Source organism: Cryptomeria japonica, chromosome 9, assembly GCF_030272615.1.
Source record: "Cryptomeria japonica chromosome 9, Sugi_1.0, whole genome shotgun sequence".
NCBI classification, from domain to species: domain Eukaryota; kingdom Viridiplantae; phylum Streptophyta; class Pinopsida; order Cupressales; family Cupressaceae; genus Cryptomeria; species Cryptomeria japonica.
In genome coordinates this window covers 359,915,122-359,941,612 of record NC_081413.1, presented here as the reverse complement: position 1 = coordinate 359,941,612, position 26,491 = coordinate 359,915,122, and the positions used below count along the sequence as shown (strand labels likewise).

Here is a 26,491-nt window from a genome sequence, read left to right as displayed (position 1 = left end):
TGATGTATATGATGCTGTTATGGTATGATCATGATGCTATGATTACAAGTTTATGTTGGTTTTGTTGTTTATATGATGCTATGTGACATGCTAATCTTAATTCATGCTTATAGGCTGCATATATATATAGTTTACATGTTTTTGTACTAACGAACCCAAACCCCTTTTCAAAATTTTGCCATACCGGCATACCGGTTCTTCGAACCCGAACCGGCAACCTAGATAAAAAAAATTTACCTCACTTCTTGGAAGATCGCCCATCCTACTAATACTCTAGATTAAGCACACTAAGATCTAGAGATCTTATTAGCTTTGGGGAAAAAACTCTTAGGTATGGCCATGTTGTGCACAACATATAAATATATTTATATTGCAATATGTCGATATTATATCAATGCAATTAGAGTTCACTTGACACTTGAGCATATATTGAGAGAGAACTGTACTGTCATTTTACATTTTGATATCAATACAATACAGAGAACCTCTATTTGTTATATCTTTTGTGTCTTCAACCAGATATAGAAGTACAAATCCATATCAGGTGCGTAGATACCATCATTTTTACAGCTCAGTATTCTATTTCTATGCTATTTTTCTAGATCATTTTCCATCACATTCTAAAAAGCTGCAAACTCCTCTTAACATGACACAGATGCCTATACTTTTAGGTATAAAATGCTAGCAACCATAGAACAGAAAAACGTTATCACTGAACCTTACAATTTGTTTCCTAGAAGTAGAGATTATCAAGAGTTTGAAAAAAATACAGAACTAAAATGCTAGCAACCATAGAACAAAAAAACATTATCACTGAACCTTACAATTTGTTTCCTAGAAGTAGAGATTATCAAGAGTTTAAAAAACATACAGAACCAAATTGCAAAAGCCAAAAGCTGTTTAACTAGAACATCCTTATACCTCACTAAATAAACATCAATTGGCCCCATCGTGCTTTGCAATATTATCTGATAATGCCTTCGTGGATAGTCAACATCCTGCAAGAGTTACCAAAAAATTGCAAATTTCAGCTACTTTCCTGTCTAACTTAAGCAAAGTGAAGTATTTGCAGACAAGACTAACCTCATCAGGGTCAGGAACTTCAAGGGTTGTTCCATGAGGAGCCTTAATTGCTATAAGAGTTTCATTCTGTTAATAATAAGAATAATATTAGTTTGCCCAAGCAAAGAGGGTGTTTAAACCTTTACATGTTAAACATGCCCAAACAATTGAGATAAATTCGCCAAACCTGAAAGCAGGGTAGGCTCTTAATATCTTCCTCTGTAACATAGAGCCACCTGAATCAAATCCAAATTGACAGGCATTGACAAAATGAGCCAAATTATATTATTTAAAGTATTTGACGGTCAAACCCATTTCAACATAGCAAAAAACAAGCTTGGAATTTAGCATTTTTCTATTTAAGCATAGCAAAGAACAATAAAAGAATGATTTAAAATTGAATAACACATTGCTAGAGGATAAGTTCTATAAAATATACTTTTGATTATTCTCATTCTCACTGAGTATTCTTAACTTCTCCCGCATTTCTCTGATATAAGCATTTTCTGATATGTTAGTTATAACTAAGGACATATGATCATGAGTACAATATGAAACTGAATTAAATTGCTTAAAATCCTGGAAACCCCTAAGAATGCAATAACACTAAATGTTTTGTGCTTTTCCCAAAGAAAGCTGCCAAAGACTTGCTTCATTCTCAATGCACCTTATCCGTTCATCTAATTTGTTCTCTTCAGAATATAGATTATCAACATCAGCCTGCAAAGCGAAGGAAGATAAATTCAATTTAGAAGAAAACCAGCTCCACAGCATGTCATATTTAATGCTCCATAAAATAATGAAAAGAAACTTTAATACACTATAAATTTTGCTGACTCACAATGGCTATAAAAAATTCCATATATTTGCTATACAATTGTTTACAGCATATCCCAGTAACAAATTGAAAGAATTAGCTTAAGATTGGAGGAATTACTCAACAACTTCTTACTATCCCTTGTCCATCTCAATCTGGTTTAAAGATAGGATAACAAAGATATTGTAGCAGAGTTTTCCGATGAGGGAGCATCTCATAGCTAATAAGTTAAGGCTATTTTTATGGGAGATAAAATGGGAGAACTAAAAAAGTTACACTTCAAAATTTATCAAAAAAAATTTGTTAGTGTTCAACAAGATTATATTCAAGGAAAAAATCAATTGTCAGCAGATAAATTTTGAAAAAAAAAGAGGTCAAATTCAAACCAAAGAAGCAATAATCTGCAAAAAAACGTGATTATACCCAATAAGTGTTTCTGCCATTAGGGAATATAAAGCATTGCAATTGTGGAATATGATTTGATAAGCTTTCTCATTGAACTACCTCTAGAAAACTCCTTGCTTCAATCACAACGAAAGTCTTGGATCACTTTCATAGACTTAGCTAATATTTGATCTCAAACTTGGACAACTATTTGCTGTACTTGGTGACTGTCATTTTATAAAGTTAACTGAATATTTGCCTATGTAATCAGCAATATGAATATAAACAACAAAAATCTATTTTCTACAATTCATAGGTTAAACTCTATATTATTTGCTCTCTATATCGCTATTCTATGGAAATGCCCTTAAGTTTTTTTTTAAAAAAGTAGCTTTTGTCTATTTTTCTACATTTTTTTTACAAATCCAATTTTTTCTCGATTTTTCCCAATTTTTTCAAAAAATCTTATACTTTTGGTTTGCCAATTTTTTCCCCAAACAATTTGTGCTGCTATGATTCAAACAATAGAAATTTGTTTTACCATTTTAGAATTCTAGGTAAAAAAAAATGTGAAAAAATGTATATAAATAGATAAGTATCCTAAATTGCTTTAAGAAAGTTTTGTTTTTTTTGAAAAAAAAAAAACCTAATTTAATTAATATTGAAGTAACAAAAAATCAGACTAACAGCTCACCTTACATTAAGTATCCAAACACATTATACGCCCATGTGACTAAACCAAAAGATTGAGGGCAGATTTGATTAATTTTTGTAGTTTAATTTGAAGGGGAATGAGCCATAACATTCCTACTGAGTAATTGTCATCCTAGATGAGACAGCGTTAATTGACAACAAACCATCAACTTCACAAACCCTTACATGGAAGTTTGGAACTACCTAATTTTTATATCTAGTGTTCCAAATCCACTTCAATTTCATGACAGATGAAAAGATTTTGAGCAGACTCTGCATAATCATGGAGTGGATGGAAAATGATCCTTTAGCTTGGAAGGAAGAACATCTCTGAAATTGAAATCTACAAATTTGTGCAAATGGCCCTCTTTGCACAAGATACCTATAGGGCAGATTGGATAATATTGTAGCCAAGTAAAATCTCTTAAGGGTTCACTTCAAATTTAAAATTGTATCTCCTTTTTATATTAAAGTGGAAAATTTAAGTTGAACAATGAAATTAAGTTCCTTTTCCTTATTTCAGATGCATGGCGTGATAAGTTTGGTGCTACAATTACAAATTTTAGGACTGCAATTCATGTCTTGAGCTACAAATGCAATGCTTTAGGATGCAAGTGCCATTGCAGTATGTTTGAAGTTTGAACACATTACACTTCAAAATACATGACAGATTGTTGGTTCAAAAGGTTGAATGATCTTGTTTATGTTCATTACAACCTTCACCTCTCTCAAAAGTAAATCTTAGGCATCAATTTATCTCCCATCACCCTAGAGGATGTTTGATCCACAATCAAATTGAATCACCAATGTTGAGGATCTCGTTTTTAACAAGCAAGGCATTGCATGGATTGATCAGATAGATCTAGAGGCAAAGGTTGTACCATGGTAGAGGAGGACAATAAAGGGCATGCAGGCCCCTCAAGTGCTACTGTCACTAACACAGACAAATATCATGGTTGCGACATCATTGAGGACCTATCATAAATACACATGCAAGACTTGCCATATACATATAGATGTTAAAAATGATGTAGTCTTCTAAGTCGTAGTTATCCTTTTAGTTTTGATATTTTGTTTCGATATCCTGAATTTCAAAATCCAGAGTTTTATATGCACTTGACAATTTTTATATATTTAAAAACAATGTTTTCCTTTAGTCAAAATCTACCTTCTTACTCAGCTGTCTAATTTTTCTTTGTGGGTGTTATCAAAGTAGCTTTTTATTTGATTAGTTTATTGTGTTTAAAGTTTATATATTAAAGGGTGCGTAATTATAAATTTAAATCCTTTCAAAATCTCTATATCTCATGGGTTTTTCAATTTGTCATGACTTGACCGAATCCAAGTGCCAAGTCAAAAATCAAATTGTCAAGCCCAAGCCAAGATATAGTCTAATAACTATGGAAAAGACCACTTCATACTTGTGCATGCATCTCCTCAACCTAGCCTTCAAAATTTCTTGATAGCTTCAAGGTTAACGAAAAAATTATGTCAAGCCATTACACTATCATAGAATCTATGCAGGAATGTCCACAAATGAGGATGAAAACCATGTCCTAGATTGAGATTTACAACCAAGCTCATGGAAATCTATTTTCTTAAGACACGTGCATGTTAAAAAGAACTAGTGGTAACCCAAATAAAATTTCCATTTATTAAAATTTGAAACATTGATTTAAAATCTAATGATTTTCCTTCTTTGCTGTTAAGTATCAAAGTTCTAGTATTTGTACATCTTAAACATTTTTATTGTCCTTATAAATGCATTGTGGGGCAATTTTGATTCCAAGGTGCTAAATCTTCAAAAACCTGCCATTTGACTTTTAAGCCATGTAACACTTCAAGTTGTGAGTGCAATTGAAGTATGTGTGAATACAAACCCTTCGAAAAATGAAACAAGATGTCAATGCAAAAGTTGAATGACCTCGGATTTGTGATTTACAACTTACACTTCCACCAAAAGAATCGATGACTAAAAGAATGAAGCTAAAAGCTCACACAAAGTAGTCTAAAACAATGATACTACCTCTTTTTAAATAGAACAGAGCTAATGTTGGGAGCAGCATCTATCAAGCTTAGTTTTATTTTTCTCTGTATCTTTTTTCTAGTATCATACACATGAATTTCTAGATCCATTGTTTGAAATTCCTCTACAATGAACAATTTTAAGTATCTAATATTTTGCATCAACGCTTCGGATCACACTCTGTGATCCATCATCCAGATGTAATAGAGTGCAAGGAGATGTAGAATAATGAGTTACAGACTTAGACTGACATAAGGTGGTATTTAAAGGGATGGGAGAGAAGGGGAAGAAGCACGTGGAACAAGAAGGAACATGGCTAAAAAAGGTTGAATTAACACATGGCCTAAAAAAGGAGAGGGGGGGACAGATTAAAATGTATTAAAAAAAAAAAAAGTCAAGGCAATAGTATGATCATCTTGTAAGTAAACATACAAGTTCAATAATTATAATATAAAGAATATAGCTCAATGTAAGGATAAAACAAAAATAACTTACATGTGTCCTATTATCCCAAACAAGCTAGGAGTATCTAACTCGTGTTTCCCCACTAATTGCAAAACAAATAGAGGTCCGCCTTCACTAAGTAAAAAATGGAAAATGTATTTGACAAGGGTGTCAAAATTTTGGTATTTGTACCCATCTTCTTGCATTGTCATTCTCCCCCTTTCTACAACTACAAATAGTTCTGATCTGCATCTATGTTAGCTCATTTTATATTAAATAGTCCCATACTATCTCTCTTATGATTCATGAATATCATACGACTCAACAAAGCATCCCATGATGGCAAAGGCAATATGGATGCTAACCTTCCTTTGTAACCCTTGTAATGCTTGAGTCATTAATCAATTCAAAGAAAACTATTGTTTTCTTCAAAAAACTATCCTCTACAACGGCACCAAAAACTGCATAGCACACTCGATATTATTTTGTTCCAAAAAAATTCGTTTTTCCTAGATGTCAAAAAATTATAGGCAAGACCATAACTTCCACTGAAAACTATGTTTCTATATAGAATACAAATCTAATTTAGTAAGATATTTTTGATGGGTTGAAGAAACCAAAGAAGCATTAATCTCTTGGGGAAAAAATCAGCAAACCAAAAGTATAAAACTTTTGAAAAAATCGGGAAAAACCCAACAAAAAAACCGGATTTATGAAAAAACGTAAAAATTTGAAGAAAAACAGTCTAAAATTACCCTTTTTAATATTTAGGGGCATTTCCATAGCATAGAGATATTGAGAGCAAATAAATAGATAGTTCAACCCATGAAATGTAGAAAATAGATTTTCATTGTTTATATTCATATTGTTAATTACATTGCACAAAACGTACCACAACAGCATAAATAATAACGAGATGGTGACACTTGTCAAAATATCAATTACAATATAGTTCGTGACTTTGTATAAGTCAACCTATAAACTAAGAACAAAGTTTTAAAAAATCAAATGAAGCCAATGACGTGCTACAGGGCAAGAGGCCCTAATGATGAAGTTAACGGGGTGAAAGCCTATCCTAGCTCATTCAACAATATGAGGATCCAAGTTGACCTCCACCATGATATCAAAATCATGAAGCCCAAGAACATCTTCACCAACAGTAGCAATCCACTTAGACTTTGGATCAATCTCGTCAAGGTCAATTGACTCGTCTTCCTCAATAGTTCCTATTTTTACCCATTTAAAAATTAGTCTTTGCCTTGCAAGTGAAAAACACAATCAATACAATTTCAACTAACTAAAAGTATATTTAAAATCTTACCTTGATCTTTCAAAAGCTTCAAGCAAAGGTTGTGGTGAACAAACACCAAGTCATTCATCCGTTGTTGTGTTAGGCAACTGCATTTCTTGAAATGTATATATTCAAAAACACTCCAATTATGCTCACAAGCGGATGAGTTGCATGGCTGGGTCAAAATGCATATCACCATCCAAGAACATCATCATGAACAATAACAATCCAATCAAACTTTGGATCAATCTCGTCAAGATCAATTGACTCGTCTTCCTCAATAGTTCTTGTTTTTACCCATGTAGAAATTAGTCTTTGCCTTACAAGTGAAAAACACAATGAATACAATTTCGACTGACTGAAATTATAATAAAAATCTCACCTTTATCTTTCTTTGGCTTCAAGCGAAGGTTGTGGTAAACAAACACCAAGTCATTCATCTGTCATTGTGTTTAGCGGTTGTGTTTCCTAAAATGTATATTTTCAAAAACACTCCAATTACGCTCACGAGTGTATGAGTTGCATGGCTGAGTCAAAATGTGTATCACCATCTACCTAAGATTTTTGCTTGTGTGACCAAAAAATCCCACCATTGAGCTGAAAAACACATCATCATGTGTCATCTATCTCCAAGATGAAGTCTGCTAGAGAAATGTTCAGCACATTGGAGAAGATGTATGAAGTCAACAACACTAGTTGCATTCTTGCCTCAAGGAATCAGCTCTCCCACATCCGATTGGAGAAAGGGGAACCAATCACTTCCTACTTCATGAGAATGATTGATTTAAGGATCAACTTTCAGCAGTAGGGAAGGAAGTTGAAGACAGTGATCTTACCTTGACTGCCCTCAATGGTCTTCCTCCAACTTGGGAACCATTCATTCAAGGAATCAGTGCGAGGATTGAGCTTCCCAAGTTTGAACGGTTGAGAGGAGATTGCATCCAAGAAGAATCTCAGTTGGCTGCCAAGTGGGCAATTAGGAACTCTCATGGAGGAGATCATCACATGCTTGCAGCCCAATCAGTCAAGAAGAAAGGTGGAAATTGGAAGAAGGGCAACTTCAAAAAAGATAGAGATTTCAGACCTTCAGCAAGTCATGATTCAAGGAAGAAGCCAAGAGATCTCTCACGCATTTGTCGCTTCAGGTGTGACAAGTTTGGTCACTATGCGAAGGAATGTCAAAATCAGCTCAAGCAAGGAGAAGTGAATCTCAATGAGGTTGCAAAACAGAAGAACAATGAAGACTTCATCTTCATCTCTGCCTTGTCAAGCAATGTACCTACCGACTGCAACACATGGTTGATCGACAGTGGTGCATCTAGACACATCACAGGCTACCGAGAGCATCTTTCAAACTTGATAGAGAAAGAATCCAATCTTCATGTGGTAATTGGTGATGATGCTCGATATTCAATAAGAGGTTTCGATACTACTTCATTAAATTTAGATTCTGGTATCTCTCTACATCTCAATGATATTTTATTTGTGCATGGAATTAAAAAGAATCTTATCCCCATTTCTACACTAGAAGATAAGGGTTATCAATTAGCATTTTCTGAGGGTAGAGTACTTGTGTGGCCTAAGAAATCTAGTTTTAAATCTACTCGTGTCATTGGTAATAGATATGATAGCTTATACAAGCTTTCAGCCAAACCTGTTCAAGCTCTCATTCATGAGGATCCTGAAATCAACGAACTATGGCACAAGAGGCTTGGTCATTTACACTTCCAAGCACTTACCTCACTTGAGAAGATGGTCAAAGGTATGCCTAAACTTAGTCAATTTCATGATGATACTTGCAAAGGATGTGCTTTAAGTAAGAACACTAAAAGTCCATTTTATAAAAGTGAAAGTAGAGCTAAAGAAAAATAAGCACTTGTTCATTCTGATTTATGTGGACCTATGTTTGTTGCTTCACCTAGTGGATGCCTATACTATGCTATATTCATAGATGATTTCTCTAGAAAGACTTGGATTTACTTTCTGAAAACTAAAGAATCTGATGAAGTATTAAGTAGGTTCAAAGAATTTAAGGCTTTAGTTGAAAATCTATCTGGAAAAATAATTGAAGTGTTAAGATCTGATAATGGAGGTGAATACACCTCAAGTAGCTTTCATGACTTTTGTGTAAAAACAAGAATTAAGAGGGAGTTTTGTGTCCCCTACAATCCTCAGCAAAATGGGGAGGCTGAAAGAAAGAATAGATCCATTGTTGAAGCAACTAAAGGAATGATTCATGATCAGGATCTACAAACCTTCTTGTGGGCTGAGGCATCTAAGACTGCAGTATATATTCAGAATAGATGCCCTCATCGTGTGTTGAAGAACATGACTCCTGAAGAAGCTTTCACTGGAGTCAAACCTGATATCAGCCACCTAAGGATCTTCGAAAGCCTTGTCTATGTTCATATACCAAAGGAGAAGAGAACTAAGCTATAGCCATTCGAGAAGAAGGGCATCCTTGTTGGATACACTGAATCCTCCAAAGCATTCTGAGTCTACATCCCAGGACAAAGGTACATTGAGGTAAGTAGAGATGTAACTTTTGAAGAAAATATTGCTCTTAAGAAATCTAAAGATTCTTTGGTTGATGATGATAAAGAACTTAATGGAAATCAAAATATGGATGTTCATACTAACCCTGAGATTCAGAGGGAGTCCATTGAGCCCTCTGAATATATTGAGCCTTGTGATCCTTCTGAGCCTCTGCATCCAACTGATTGACCCAGAGACATTGCAGTTAGTAAGAAGAGACCACTTTGGGTTAGGAACACCATCCAAGAAGCCGAAAAGTTTGCTGCTCCCCAAGGAACATTCAGAGAAAGCAAGAGACCTCAAAAGCTCTCCAACTATGTTGAAATGATGTGCAACATTATTGAGACCAAACCATCAAATGTAGAAGAAGCCATGAACCAACAAACGCGAAAGTTGGCCATGGACGAAGAATACCAATCCATCATCAAGAATGATGTCTAAGATATTGTGCCTAGACCTAAAGGTAAGTTTGTTGTATCCTCTAATGGTTGTTTAAAATTAAACATACTGCTGATGGAAGTATTGAGAAATATAAAGCTAGATTTGTAGCTCGTGGTTTCTCTCAAAAGGAAGGCATAGATTATGAGGAAACATTTGCACCTGTTGCTCGATTTACTTCTATTAGAACTATTATAGCTATTATTGCAGCTAAGGGCAAGAAGTTACATCAAATGGATGTAAAGACTGTTTTCCTTAATGGTGTCATTGAGGAAGAAGTATATATTCAGCAACCAGAAGGATATGAGATTCCTAATAGAGAATCTCATGTATGTAGATTGAAGAAAGCTCTTTACGGCCTCAAGCAAGCTCCTCGAGCTTGGTATGAAAGAATTGATAAGTATTTGGTAGTCTAGGATTTTGTAAGAATGATGTTGATTCTAACCTTTACTTTAAATTATTTGATGGTAAAATGCTAATTCTGGTTTTGTAGGTGGATGACTTATTTCTAACCGGGGAAGATAGTCTCATCATTAGATGTAAGAAAGAATTAGCTACAGAATTTGAAATGAAGGATCTAGGCCTAATGCATTACTTTCTAGGTTTAGAAGTATGGCAAAGATCTAATGAAATCATCTTTAGTCAAGGAAAATATACTATTGATATATTGAAAAGGTTTGGAATGATGGACTACAAACCTGTGTCTACTCCTATGGAAACTAATTTGAAGAAATTAAGTTTATCTGCAGCTAACCCTGATTTTGTAGATCCATCGAAGTACAGACAGTTGATTGGATCCTTAATGTATCTAGTTAACACTAGACCGGATATTCGTTATGCAGTGAGTGCCTTCAACCAGTTCATGAACAAACCGAAGCATGTTCATCTTGTTGCAGCCAAGCATATTCTGAGATATTTGCGAGGCACAGTTGGCTACGGGTTGAAGTATCCAATCAACACTGTCATCACCTTGGAAGGCTACTCTGATTCTGATTTGGCAGGAAGTGTAACCGATAGGACGAGCACTTCAGGAATTTGTTTCAGTCTGGGATCTGTTGTTATCTCTTGGGCCAACAGGAAACAGTCCTCAGTTGCATTAAGTACTGCAGAAGCTGAGTACATTGTGTCAAGTGTGGCGTCAAGAGAAGCAGTGTGGCTTCGCAAGCTTCTTGCTGGATTGTTCAGATAACCTTGGGAACCCACTGTCATTCATTGTGACAATCAGAGTTCTATTAAGATGTCTGCTAATCCCGTGTTTCATGACAGGTCAAAACATGTAGAAACTCATTATCACGATATTCGTGATATGGTACAAAGAGATGCCATTCAGCTGAAATATGTCAGAACTGATGAGCCGATTGCAAATGTTCTCACCAAGCCTCTAGCTCGTGTGAAGTTTGAATACTTCAAAGAGAGACTTGGAGTTGTTGAGAACACAACTTTGGTTGAGAGAGAGTCTCGTCCCAGTGATGCACTAAGTTGCATCTCCCACCCTCTGCGGGCAATGCAAGGTGACATTGAATACTTCTCAAGAGAAGGTTGAGGTGAAAGACCTCCTCCACTCTCTGCGGGCAATGCAAGGTGGACCCATCCTCTGCGGGCAATGCAAGATGGATACTGTGTTATTACAATATGATAATCCTCTCTAGCTAAGAGGGAGTGTTGAAAATAAATAGCCAATTCGGATTATACTTGATTAAATTTTCATGTTGCCTAGTGCCAATTAAATTTTAATAACTTAAAGCGATTACAATATGAGACTGGTCCTATTTGGGTGTAACGTGCTAAGGCATCATGTAACTTGTGATGACATGATAGGTCAAGACCTATTCATGTAACTTGTAAACAGAATTTGAATTTATTGTATTTTGGCGCCAACTTTATTATAGCCGACTAAGGCAAATAAGTTACTTGTATCTCCTATATAAACAAAGCGATGTAATCCATTCTAAACACACTTATGCATTTCATTCAATCTAGCGAACTGATCTACAAGCAATTCAAGACACAGGGAATATACATTGAGGGCCTGCCATTATACTCTGGGGTCGACAAACTCACCTTGGAGAATAGCGAATTCATTCTAGTTGTGTGAATCCAATCAAGGGTGGAGATTATCATCGGATTGAAGGACAAGTCAAATTTGGATCTGAATTCAAGATTCAGATAAGTCAGTTTGTTCATGCCCTAAGTGGGCGAATTTGTACTTGGCTATCCCTTGACATAAATATAATCTGATCTGAATCTTGTTGCTGGGTTTTCCTCCAAGAGGGAGGTTTTCCCAAGGTACTGATGTGTTGTTCTTGTGTTGTTTTGTATTGTTATGTGTTGCATTTTCAGTTTCAATTATTTGCATTCAGTCTGATCACTAAAAACTAACAAGTTTGACCCAATTTCGAATGCATTGTAAAGGTAGGGACATCAAGGAACCCTCAAAGAGTTCTTGAGTAGGCTTTGAGTGAGTTTGGATGGTGTCATGGGCATCTGATTGCTGTTAGGGTTTTGTCAAAGCCCATCCGTCACACCTAGGACATAGCAAATTTGAGGAGGGTCATGAATGATTCTAAACACCTCTCAGACCTTGTTCTAAGGATTGGTATAGCTTCCCCCTTGTTTATTTGCAGCTTCATATGTTTAGTCTTCCGCTTGGTTGTTGGTTATCAATAGCTTGGTCCTTTCTTGAAGTTAGAGCATTATACTTGCTTATGTTATGCATGATGACACTTTATTGCTTCAAAAAATATATATTTCCATGCATTTCATGTGTAATTAACTCTTAACCTCGAGGGTTCCTTGGCAAGGTGTTTCAAACAACATCAGTCCAAAATGGAGGAGCAGAGGAGTTGGAATTTGCAATCAAAGGTAGAGAAAAAGAAAGAAAGTGTACAATGTGGAAGGTTGTGAACTAAATTGTTATCTAATGCAAATGCCATGGCACACTCCTCTAATTCTACACAAAGTGGGTTGTATCATCATTTCGATTATCAATGCATGTGTGATTGTGATCTTTCATTTTCATTTGACGCTTGAAATAGACCAATCTCATTACCCTAAGCTTAATATCTATCAAATTCCTCTATATATGAATAAATGTTTCTGGTTGTAATGGTGAAAGATTTTCTTGCTCCAAAAAAACATATATAACAATGAAAAATAATATATAATTACAATCAATTCATATGTCGAAATGTCATGTCATTAAATGTTGATATTTTATGCTCATGTTTCTATGAATCTATATGTGATAATACATTGACCTTATTTTGTCACCTTATTTCAAACTGTGATGTTGAATATAGACTCGTGTTAACTATATTTTTCAACTATTGTTGGGCACATCAGATGTTGAGCAATTGTAAAACATAAACGTGAACCTTAGTAAAATCACAAATGCAATTCCATAATTTTCATTGTTGGAATCAATGAACACTGAGAGGGGGGCGGGTGAATCAATGTTCTGCAATGAGCAAATTTATTAAACTAATTCTTCAACCACCGGATGCATAAGAATGAAAGTAAAGTGCAGAAACATAAACCAATCAACCACAATACCATAACACCATAATTTTTACATGGAAACCCGGAAAGGGAAAAACCACGATGGGATTTGAACCCACAATATTACTATACATTGATCAGGAGTATGATAATATTACATGAAGGGGAATGCACTTGCATTCAGGCACACTGCCTGGACCTCACTGCTCAATTAGAAGAGGGCTACAACCCAGAGGAAGGCTCACTGCCCTACAAACGATTACAATTGATTACAATAATGAATGAACTGAAGAATAGCATCTGCATATGCCAAATAGCAGTTCCGATTAAGCTCAATTTGACTTTTACCATTATTCTACTTGTCTGCTCTGTTCTGTTGCATTGTCATACACCAGAGCACCAAAACCTTCAATCACATTCACCAAACTTTGCAAATTCGCTCATACAAACTTCTTACACTCGTAACATTCACCAAAATACTCAACCAAATCGATCTTATATATCTGCACCGCCAAAATAGATCAATTACCATGTCAGCTTCCCAAAAACCACATAACACGCAACATGAAACGTGCACCAACAAGTCGGCTCAATTCGTCCACAAAACCATATGCGGACCTACACAAGATGATAATAAGATTCAAATATGTCGGCCCAATCTCCTTGAACACATAACAAATCACCAAATTCAACCCAAAGATTCTGCACCACACGTTACATCAAAATAGCTCTGTTCTACCTGAATTACTGGATATCGGACCTTCAATCTCGCTCATGAATCAACACCGGATATCAGGATTACGGAATAATCTGCCTTGAACCTTGAATAATCTGCCTCTATCACCACAACCAAAATCAAGATATGCACATTGTACTCATGCTCTACCGGTTACTGTATTCCACCTTCCAGACTTCTACCTTATGAACTATGCAACTTCCGGTAAACCAAATCTTCATGCACTAGATATGATTTCTGAACTGAGTTGCCATCAATGACAACTCCTAAGCATTACTCATGCATCAATCTTCACTGGAACAGTGTCTCTTGCCAACATTAGAAATGGCATGGTGTACTGTTTACGATGGTTTCACTCACGCCCTTCAATTGCGTGAACAAAAAATGATTTCTGCTCTGCCACTCATGCTGGTGTCTGGCTACTGCTTTGCTGTCACACTAATCGTTTTCCTCTGCAATGAGCTGCGTCTGGCTGCTGGTCATGTCGGATGAAGGTACTACTGTCATGAGACACGATTTATAGCATATTCGAGGCTTTCTTTCGCATTTTTGCACACAATTTAGGGTTTTCAGTAATAAAACACAATTTTATGCTGATTTTTTCATGATTTAATCGCAATTTAAACACGATATAAATGATTAAAATTTGTAGGGTTTTCAGTAATAAAACACAATTTTATGCTGATTTTTTCACGATTTAATCGCAATTTAAACATGATATAAATGATTACAATTTGTAAACAACTTTAATCCGATTTTTGGGGAAAAAATCGAGGTTGGGTTTGACTCCGAATTAATAGTGTTCATTCACGAAGTTTTCACATTTTTCGCTTCTTTGAAAGAAACTAAGAAAGATTAAGAGAAATGCTAAGTCTATTTTACAAACAGGAAAGGAAATTACTTCAGATTACAATTGGAACACAGAATTGTAACATAAATAATTTGATCAATAATGCTCACAACAGTCTGATCATTAATTATTCAAACTAAATTATATAACACACAAATAGAAAAAAAAAACCTTCACCAATCACCAATCCTGTCAAGAAGGCCCTTTTCCGGATCAGACTGATGCACAGAAACCAAATCTTACTCCTCACACAGATAAAAGTCTCATAGTCATCAATGAATCATATATAAATCAGCAGCAAATAAAGATTGCTACTATAAGTTTTCTAAAAATGATGCAATCACATCTTGCTGTAGCAATAATCTGAAACAGAATGCCACCTATACAACTTCATAACAACTTGTAGAAGCAAATGGATCCTTTGTCTTTAGCTATACAGTTTTCCTCTTTGCTATAACTACTTCTGGAAACAATACAAACACATCTTGTTGTAACAATAGTCTAAAACTGAATGCCACCTATACAACTTCATAGCAACTTGTAGAAACAAATTTGTCGTTTCTCTTTAGCTACGCGGTTTTCCTCTTTGCTACCCAACAACTATACTAATTATCGTTGGCATGTTGTGCAACAAATTTAACCTCTTTGCCATCTTGTTTTGGAGTGCAAACCATTTTGGACGGTTGTTGCTATAGATAGCATGATCACTCTTGTGCAGCAGATTGGTTGTGTTGGACAGCTCAGCAGCTACCTTATGCAGCAAGGTTGACATCTTGCATAGCAAAGCCAACATCTTATGCAGCAATAAAAACTGATGTAACAGGATATCCATGACTTGTTGTAACAGGATATCCATGACTTGTGCAGTAGCTTTCATCCCTTATAAAACATTTAGAAGCACACAAAAGCAATTATACAAAACAGCTTAAGCAAACAAATTTCAGATTCTTAGTCAATCCATCCTATTATACTTAAAAAGAAATCAATTCATCCATATTAATCATAATGAAAAACAAAAATCACTTCATATGTATAAATGTGTAAGATTGGTGGGAACGGGTTTATAAGGAAAGTTTTTGTGATACAAAAAAGCATGCTTAAGGCTCATCACAGTCCATGGTGAGGATTTTTCAATAGCATGCTAACCAAAGCCAGTTTTGTTTTTTGTAAGTTGGTTTTGGTTAACCATTGTTATCTCTTGATATGACAAAATGGCAAGCATTCTCCACCTATTGCTGATTTCCAAACTGAGATATCCTACATATTGGAGACTTGTATTTTCATTTCCAGCAGAGATTTTTCTGGTTCGGGCATGCCCTTGTAGGCATTTCAATTGATGCTGGTATAGTTAGAGATTATATCATTTTCTGTCCTAGTCTTTGGCTACGTAGACAGCAATTTTAATGTTTGTAGATTATGTTGAAGAGGGTGGCCCTCAGAGCAAACAACGGGAGGATTTAAGTTCCAACTTTCTTCTAAAAAAAGTATGTTCATTACTATTCAAATTTTCCTAATTATAAAGTGGACAATTTTTTTTCCATACATTTTTAATCATGCTTGACTACTCCAGATAGCTGCACTTAATATTTTATTGCTTTAGATGAACCACAGGGTCTTGAAGATGTTTGAGTTTAATGACTTGTGCTGAATTGACTTGAGAATTAGGTATCCCCATGCTAATTTCATTGACATAGGTGCATATAAATCCTTGAAGAATTTTAAAAGGTTTAGAAGATGAATGGCCATCAATTATCCCATTAATGACAGCCAAGATAAGTTGTCAGAAGTAATCATGATCAATATCCTAGAGTAATACAAATCTGCTTATGTTTCCTCAGTGGGTCATTGCCAGATACAATGTAGGATCTGTCCCCAGTGATTTTTCTCACTAGTTCCTTGCTGATATAGTTTCAGGATATATTTTATCATTCTGGTTTCAGCAAGGCTGCTAGTTCAGCAAAGAATTGTATTATGAATATTTTTGTGATAAATTTACAACCATATATACCTATTTGTATTTTTCGAAATCTATTTGCAGTCTGATCATTAATGTCCAATTTCGAGGATGTTATGCTTATATTTTAAATGCAGCTCTTTGCATGTTTATGATGCTTAATTATGCAAATGAAAGGCTGTGAAATTTGTATTTATTTTTATTTTTTTACTATACATGTGCATGGAAATTTATGTTCCCTGCCCCATCCTCCTGCCATCCCAAAATCCCAACAAATTTTGGATACCAAGAACTCAGACAAAAATCACTTGTAACAGAGTTGGAGATATAAAGAGCAATGGATCTTTAGTCTTCCACCACTTCCCTCTTAGTGATGCATCTCAAAGGAGATCCAAAAGGCCAAAAGACTGTTTCTCTCATTCCATGGCTGACTCCAAAACCTCTTTTATAAACATTATGAACCGTGTGGTAGAACTCTTGCAAAATCAGGGATTATCATGCATACCTGATAAGGTCTTTTCTTAACTTAGTCCAAAAACCCTAAGTTATTTGTGCTCTGATTGCTTTGTGTTTTGATTAAAAGTTGACTTGCTGTCACTTGTTCCTGGTCATTTAAGTTATGACCTAAGGCATGTTATGTCCTTGTCACGAGCCCCCTTTTTCCAATCATATCTGTTTACCGACATTTGCACATGCGTTTCAAGTACTTTAGGTCATGTTGATAGCATCCAAAAGGAGGTCTCCACTTTATGTTGAGTTGGCTCCACGTGTTGAATTTTGATTGCATCGTGCACTATAGGCTTATCACAAGTTCTCAATCCACGCTAAAGGGAAATGCTTACAAAGCTACCAAATGTTGCTACGTGTCTATTTGTCAATGTGGGCCCAATTTTTTAGCATTACCAACCAAAATATCCATTCCAAAGCTATGATGATGCAAAATTTGGACACATGTCTTGGGCCCACCAATATGCTTAAGCGTGTTCTAACAAAAGCTTCCAATAGTGTGGTCCACGTGGTGATTTATCTAACTCTAGGCTTATCGCAAGATATAAAAAAGATGGGCCCAGCTATGACAACAATGGCACGATAAGATGACATGTGTCCCTCATGCTCACAAGAATTTGCCTATTGGGTGGCCCCATAATGATGACTTGTAAAGTGGTATGTTGCCCGATGACTTGTGATTGGTCGATAGCTCTTAATGCATCACATCCTCCAAACCAAAGATATTCAAATCAAGTCAAATCTTGTGATGACAAGTTGACCTAGCCCACCCCAATTCAAATCAACAATCGATATTCAAAGACAAGAACAATAAGCTATGAACGAGCAATAATGGTGGAATTGATTGCTATATGTTTGAAGTTTCATTGATTAAATCAAATAAATAATGCTACGCTATTGCCATAACATCTATCTAGCATTGCATGACAAATTTGAGCAAAATTCAAGCTTCCTAGTGTGTTATTTGGAGACTTAGGGTTTGTGTGCAAGCAAGTGTGTCTTTCATCCTCTGGTTCATAATTTTATTATGAATTTTTGCTTCCTTGTACTTCTAGGGTTTCTATAGTAATAATTATAAGAATGGAAAAATGTGACAAAGCTCAAAATTATCAAACTCTAGCATATTTTATAAAACCTAGTTTCGAAATCTATAAAATGAGTCAACCGTCTTTTTTAAGAGACCACTAGATGAAGACCTCTTAGTACAACTAACTTTCAAGAGAGTGACGCATGTTAATAGCCCAGGAAGTGCGACTAATAAGTTGATTGACAACGCTGGAGAATGTAGAAATGTGAACATTTTTGCCCCTAGTTGATCGCTTTTTGAGCATTGGTATAAAAAGAGGCAATCGCATAATCCTATTTCAAATACATGGACTCTAAACTTGGAAAAGATAGTTGATGCTCAATGTGTTCATCAATGTGGATTTTATTTGAACAATTCATTATGAACAAAGTAGGGCAATCTGAACCCAAAACGGTGGTGAGAAGCGTTACCAAGGAGTGTATTTTTGAGGTATTTGGTTTAACCATGGCTGCTAATAAGGTTGTTGATTTTAAGTTCTTCAAAGAAAACTATAAATAGAACAAAAGTAGTTATAGAGCCTTGTTGCTTCCAAAGCATAGGTTAAGAGGCCCTGATAGGAAGCCTATCAAAATTCCCCAAAATAAAGTTGAGCCCTTGAACATCAAACCATTTAAGGACTATTTTATTAAAACCTACCATACACTATGTCAGGTATTGGGTGTAGATGTTAGAACAAAGATGCAAATTCCCCTCATGTACATAGTGTTGGTGTTGGAAATAAGCCACACCCGGGCCGACGATGGACTGGTCCAAGAGGGGCTAGTAGCTCAGTGGTAGAGCACTCCAACAGCGTATGGAAGGTCCTAGGTTCGAGTCCTAGCTGGTCCATGTCTCAACATGGTATCAGAGCCAGGTCCAAGCTAGGAGCCCCAAGCACACGAGAGGTGTGGCTTAAGGGGGGTGTTGGTGTTGGAAATAAGCCACACCCGGGCCGACGATGGATTGGTCCAAGAGGGGCCAGTAGCTCGGTGGTAGAGCACTCCAGCAGCGTATGGAAGGTCCTAGGTTCGAGTCCTTGCTGGTCCATGTCTCAACACATAGCAGCAAATGAACAAGATCCTATGGTTAGTAGTGAATTTGATTATACCACATTCATAACAGATAATATGCATAAATAGTTGGTAGTTATTAAGGCAAATAGTAAGGTGGTTAACTTCAAATGATATTTTGTGCTTTGCCATATGTTTCTGTATGGAGGAAGAAAGGTTTGGGATGAGGCCTTGGAATAAGGATATTGACAAGTCAGCTCCTCCTCTTCCTGTCCAATGTCGGACATATATTTGAGATAGACGTTGTGGCAATGCTAACTATGTAATCTTTGAAGAGTGCTTTGTCAAGAAAATCCTATATTTCTTGGGAGAGGAAGAGGTCCGATTGCATAGGAAATAATGGATATCCTAAGATCAAAAGATAGAGTACCTGAGAAGGGGATCTGACATATTTGGGGAGATTGATATCTCCATGCCAGTACTACGCAATCAAAATATATGGTTGTAGGGTGAACCCTCATTTATTGTCAAGACATGTTCCCAAAAGATTAGCATATTTGGAAATCATTTGGCCATTGAGTGAATCGGATAAAGTTCATTTAAGGAATAAAAAGAACAGATTATTCTTTCTGTCTACTAAATTTTATGATTTCACTGCTACAAACAAGAAAGGGTTAGAATAGGCCTACCTTATTCTACAATCTTATAATAGTGTTAGAACCCACAAGGATCTTTGATCCAGAAGGATTTACAAACCAAATCAGATTGAGCACAAAAAGGTATGTTTTCCTCCATGAAATTGTGCATGCAAAGGATGTAATCGGAAATTGTTTAACAGACAATGAGTGTCTGTTGAAAGAGCCAAGTGGGTTGTTACAATGAGGGGAGAAAACAAAGAAAAAGACAAAAATGATAACAAGGCTTTGACTTGTTCACAGCTCATCTTAGATGATGATTTCATTAAAACCCAAGAATTCGGATTTTGTTTTGAGGGTTAAAATAAAGAATTGCAACAGAGGCTTAATACAGCCAAAGGAGAATCAGACCCCTCTAAGCATGGGGAAATAACCCAACAAGTGATGAGAGAAGTGAACTTTAACATTGGCACAATTCCTCTAAAGATAGAGAGGAAATTGGTGCAAAGCAATGGGTTATTGTTACTCTGAGATTGGGATATTGCTTCTGCGATTGCATTGGACACAATAAGAAAGCAAGATGAAGAAGTTTTTTCTTCAAAAGAACAAGTACTAAATTTGAGACCCTACAAATCTGAGCAATGGCCCCAAATACTAACAGGCCTAAGGTTGTAGACAGAATACAAGATGTGACAGGATATCACATAGTCGAGAGATTAGCAGACACCACCACCCTACAAACAGCATCTCTTGCAGTGAATACGGCATTGTTCAATGAGGCAGCTACTAAAAAACTGCAAGAGTATATTATGAAGGTAATAGTTGAGATCATAGTTTTAAAACTCGTGGACTCGCCACAGGCTCGCGAGTCCAGGGGAGCCACGAGTCGACTCGCCAAGGACTCACGAGGCGAGTCCTAGCGAGTCCATCTGAAAGACTCGCAAGTCTTTCAGATGGACTCGCGCGACCCAGAAAAAAAGTCATGCAAGCTTTAAAATTGAGTTTTTTTAAAAAAAAATTGCCTTCATTTGGCATAGCTGAGGGAGTGAAAAATAAAAGAAAAATAACACCCGACGCCTTTATAAAATAATAAAGGCGCTGCCCCTTGACCCCAACTTGGGGGCGCTGCCCCCAAACCCCAGTCGAAAACTACAGGGGGAAACTGCACCGATGGAAGTAGGGAAAATTTAACCTCCGAGTCTGATTAGGCTCCATATAACAGCATAATTAGCATTGAAGAAATCTTGGTATTATACATTTTAGAGTTGAAATTTCGAAACTATGAGTATGTGACATGTGTAATGTTTCAACTATGGCTCTTATGTTCTCTAAATGCATTAGTTTCTTTATGTTTTTTTGTAAAACTACAGTTTTTTTTTTTTTGCCGAGTCTTTCACGAGTCCGAGTCCGAGTCCAAATTTTTGGTTTGCCGAGTCCGTGGCGAGTCCGAGTTTTTAAACTTTGGTTGAGATGAATCAAGTAAAGTAACTTTTGCCACCACTTGCAAGTTGAATTGTCAATACATAATAAGGAAGCCTTGTCTTCAAAAGTTTAAGAATTGGAAGAACAAGTGCAACGGGCTAAGGAGCAGAGGATGAAGGGACTTAGTAACATAGTTGATGACCTTATAGGTTACAAATTGTCCAAGATCACGAGGGGCACATAGAAAGCTTACTCTGACTTAAAGGTCTTCATATATAAAACACAAGCAAGATTGTGAAAATCTAAAATGGATAATTGATAAATAGGCTCCTAGAGTTGTCCGTATGAAGCAAACTTACAAATACGCAAAACTTGATCTTTGTATCCCTGATGACCTTGCCACAACTAATGAAAAGGTGATTGTGCTGGGGGAGGTCATTGCATACCTATCTAAGTTGGACAAACAGATAAAAGACAAATTACAAATGTTGGAGAAGATTGAGAAGAGAGTTATGCCTGGTATTCTGGACGATGGTGGGATAACCAGGCCACTAGACCAATGGAAGGGTGAATTCAATTCAGTGGCGCCCACTTTCTCTTCATTCATACGTGCCAATGAAGAACTTGACACAAATCTACTAAATAACACATTGGATGAAGTATTCTAACTAGAAACAGGTCCTGGCAAACAAAGCCAATTTTGGATGCAAAATACACTATGCACAATGATAGAGCAGCCCAATTACTCTCTTTCCAATGGCCTTCAGAGAAAATGTATGAAACATGGAAAAAAAAAATATCATGAAAAATGTGTATTTGCATTTCAATTGGTCATGAAGCTTCGACAATCAGCATCCTATTCAACAGATGACAGGATTTTGGAATTTCCAGTAGAATTCCAACAGTATAACAATTTTTAGCCTGTTTTTGGCTTTTGTGACACAGTCAACATCAACTTCAGCCAACTCCCATGGTTTTAACAGCCTCAGCAAGTCTATTCTGAAAATAAAATCATATTTTGTAACAGGCTCAGTCCCACTTGTTTTTTAACTGAAAGTGAGAAGTTAAATGTAAATGTAAACGTAAACAAGCTGTTTGGAGCCTGTGTGCTCACTTTCTATGTAAGGTACTTTTGTTTCCTTTTTTAGGGTTCTGAATCCGAATTGTAATTTTGGACAATCAGGTCAGTTGTTTTGGTAGTGCTTAAGTTCAAAAACAGAATGTTGTAATCTTATCTAGAATAATAACATACAATTGAATTGTGGCATGAACAGCATGTCACAGTGTTGTAGTCTCCTTTTATGTATTGGAGGATTTTTTTTTAAATATAATCAAGAACTATTGAGGTCTTCATTGCACATTTGTTGTGATGGATGTGTAATTAATAGCCTTTGTTCAATTAATGGGATAAATTTGCTTTCAATTAAATGTTTTTGATAATATACTTATTTCAAGGAAGTGTAAGTAGAATGACATTGTTGGCTAATAGTAGGTTACATTATTGTAATGTAACAATGCTTAATTTAACCTTTGAATTAGTATTTAGATAGTTACCAAACGGGGTTGTGAAATTCATCACCCTGTAATGGATATGACACCGGTCTAATTGTGTTTTCTGTTCAAACTCGGAAAAGAATCAACAAATTAAAAATCCAAAAATTATTTTATTGTTAACTGTTTAGTTTCTTTTGCATTTCACACCAAGATTTAAAAAGGATCTTAGAGGGTTGTGAGGAAATCAAGCTATATATTATCAATCCTCACCTTATTGTGTGAAATTGTTATCTGCTCTTGCATCATTTGTAATTTAAAGTATCTAAAAATGATGTCATGTAAAGAGAAACCCACCCTGGTTTTGCAAAGCCTAAAGCGCAGAGAGAATTTGTAGAAAATTTTCCGTTAAGTTGGCCACTAACTTGACCTTCTTGACTATAAGAAGTAGCTTACTTTAGACAACCTCAGGGAAGCAGTTGGAAAGGAAACCAACACCGTGGAAGTTTAGAATCTTTAAAATACATAATGAACATTAAACAGGTAAAATATTGTCTCTTTATTTTTTGCATGAAAGGACTATTGTTAGACACATATCAAATGAGGTGTTTTAAAGAATTGTTTTTAAGGGTTTTGAAATCAATCATAGCTTACAGGTTCGATATACAACCCAAAATATGAGGTTGTCACACACTCTAGAGAGGCAAAGTCTACATCATCTTCGTAGTCATTACAACTAGATGTATGCGTGAAAATGCTCATCAACATCAAGTAATGAAAGGTTAGAAAGATTAGCAGTGGACCATCCAGCTCAGACTGCTCTTGCTGAATCCCACAAAGATTGGTCAATGTTTTCTTATAGTCCTTACACTGATATGACAGAAGCCACAAATTGGACTGTTCTTCTGGGCCAGACAATTTAAATAAAAAGATTAGCAAATATGAATTCTCATGAAAGAACATTCAACAAAGGAAGATTTGTTCTACAAACTATAAGCTTTTGTAAGAGAGATCATAGATCAATCAATAAAATCACACTAAAGAAACAGAAAGCTGAACTAGATGTTGAGTTTTCATATCAAGCCGGTACAGTCTAGGATTCTATGATATTAATCAGAAGAAAAACAGAAATTATATTTGAATTAAATCAAAGCTATTATAAAACAATAAAATACCTTAAGGGATGTCACTTCGTCATTAATATCTCCAGGTCTTGAAACACCAAGGCCCCTGACATAAGCATTTAAAGACATCTTAGTTGGACACTAGCTGCGGAGTTTTAACTAATAGTATACCATTAAGAAGGAAGAGACCAGACTTACTTCCATCGTATTCTATTCTTCAGCTTTTTCTCAATAAGTCCAATTCCCTCAAGAACATTTGTTATGTCATATATTCTTCTTTTTTGAACCTGAAAACAGAAATAATAATCACAACATTCAGCATCACAGTTTGATATCAAAAATTGGGTGTGTAAAGCACTAGATGATCTAAGAATAAAATTATAACAAACAGTAGATCTTGCAAACAAAGATAAATTAATTCAATATAAAAATCCTTACATCCAAAGTATCTGCAGCTTTGTTGAGATCAAGCACACCATCATCTGCCTTCTTGATCAAACTAATGAATTTCTTTGTCAATAATCCTGGTTGTATGCAACAATCATCGTTCTCTCAAAATCAAATAACTGAATAAGCAGGGTCTCAAATAGAGCTTTAAGTTCAATAAGCAACTGACACTTTCAAACTGCTTATCTCATAAAATACTTTACCAAGAGAACTGTCATAGCGACAGGTACTGACCGGAGTGTGCACATTGCTAGAAGGAGAACCTAAGGAAACAAAAAATAATAGCATCAGGAATACTAATATTGAGCACATCATTTCAGATCTAAAGGAAGCAGTATAACATGGCGGACAATTGGGCATTTGATTCTCAACAATTGGAACCCCTAACATCAAGTGAATCATTGCAAGAAGTGAGATTTCAAAATTAGAGTATTACCAATGTTTGACCTAGGTGTCTGAGGACCAGTTTTCATACTCTTAGCAAGCTTTGACCGGCTATATCGTCTGCCACCTGTGCCTGAAACAGGTGTAAGTATGGGACTATTTACTGCCTCTGCATATCCGGGGCTTCTTGCCCATTCATTGGAATCTATTTCATGCTCCTCTTCTGTTTCAGCCCTTCTCTTTGCCTGCAGAGTGATTCTTGGATAAGAAATCAAATATTCACAAATATCTTTACAAAAAAATTGTACATTACATGTCTGGAAAAATAAAATCAAAACTCCTACCCGCTTGAAAGGCTTGAGATGATGTATAATAAATTGACATGCTTTTTATGGAACATAAATTGTAGCACTGACCAGTTTTCAATCTTACTACATCTATTAAAATGAATTATTTTTTACGGTTCAAAAAAAGAGCACCATTTATATGGTCAGCCCTTCTTACTTGATTAAAGTTTTGGAGCCCGATAAGAAAGATTCTATGGCTCAAATAAATCTTCTAAGGCATATTCCTTCAACTTGAAAAAGAGACCATCTAAAAGACATGAAAATTGCACAATCTGTTTTTAAAATGCCAGTAACCCTTACTCCATTTATTATTGAAAAGAAAGTAACACCCAAAGAACTCACACACATTCTATATGTAAGCCAGAAATGTTCGATCATGATTATAACAGTGGTTAAAGCGTGGCATTTCATATTAAATGCTTCCATTCCACATGCACACATGCAGTTCAGTTATTATTGAAAAGAAAGTAACACCCAAAGAATTCACACACATTGTATATGTCAGCTAGAAATGTTCAATCATGATTATAACAGTGATAATCCAGTGATGATAACTGGATGAGACTGAACTCAACAACTCTGATAATCACTAATAAAATATGTAGCAATCTACAAACCAGATGAATTCCTGGTTCCCACGGCTAACTTGGAAGTCCAACATTCTCAATTCCTGCTGACTTCTGCTGCTTCACTCTGTTAGAAATATCATTCCCCACATCATGATGAGATATATCACATATGGATACCAAAATATAGCATCATGCAACATGAATCTGAGTGTACAAGTATCCCTCCTCAAGCTAACCTCGTCGGATAACCATCCAAAACGGAATATGCCAAATGGTCTTGACAAGTGTCCATCATTTGTATAAAATCCATCCACTCTAGGCAGCTGGTATAGCTCAGGTCAGCATTCAAGCAACTGAAAATCAGGCTTATGGGAACATTGCTGCTATCATAACATGGTAGAATCTCCTCACCATTCACCCACCATGGGCTGAAGTGACAAGGCCATGCTTCCAACTTCATCTAAACAAATGCCAACAACAAGGTATAATCTGAAAATTAGATGAGCAGCAAAAAAGAACAGACATCAACCATCAAGATATAAACTGAGACCCAATGTACCGAGTCTGAAATTCCTTTTTCAATTAGCTGCTTCATGCAATATACTTTTTCATCAACTTGTTCAAGGCTCAACCAACTCAAACTAGCAATGTTTTTATTCCACCATACACAATCTGAATTTGAAAGTAACCTCAAGAGGGCGATGATGTCAAAATGCCCATATGTCATATGTATTCCCAAAGTAAAATCAAGAGATGAGATT

General features: G+C 35.9%; 1 protein-coding gene across 1 annotated transcript in view; it reads right to left on the bottom strand.

Annotated features, from left to right (window-relative positions):
• LOC131029685 (transcription factor E2FA) overlaps positions 1 to 26,491 on the bottom strand; it is a 70,350-nt gene that overhangs the window by 13,465 nt on the left and 30,394 nt on the right. Inside the window, exons 2-11 of the mRNA XM_057960274.2 lie at positions 24,867 to 25,059; positions 24,634 to 24,693; positions 24,422 to 24,507; positions 24,182 to 24,270; positions 24,035 to 24,089; positions 1,730 to 1,782; positions 1,502 to 1,552; positions 1,250 to 1,298; positions 1,084 to 1,149; positions 922 to 998 (exon numbers count right to left, since the gene is read on the bottom strand). Of these exons, the coding sequence (XP_057816257.1) occupies positions 922 to 998; positions 1,084 to 1,149; positions 1,250 to 1,298; positions 1,502 to 1,552; positions 1,730 to 1,782; positions 24,035 to 24,089; positions 24,182 to 24,270; positions 24,422 to 24,507; positions 24,634 to 24,693; positions 24,867 to 25,059 (779 nt within the window). The remainder of the gene's footprint in view (positions 1 to 921; positions 999 to 1,083; positions 1,150 to 1,249; positions 1,299 to 1,501; positions 1,553 to 1,729; positions 1,783 to 24,034; positions 24,090 to 24,181; positions 24,271 to 24,421; positions 24,508 to 24,633; positions 24,694 to 24,866; positions 25,060 to 26,491) is intronic.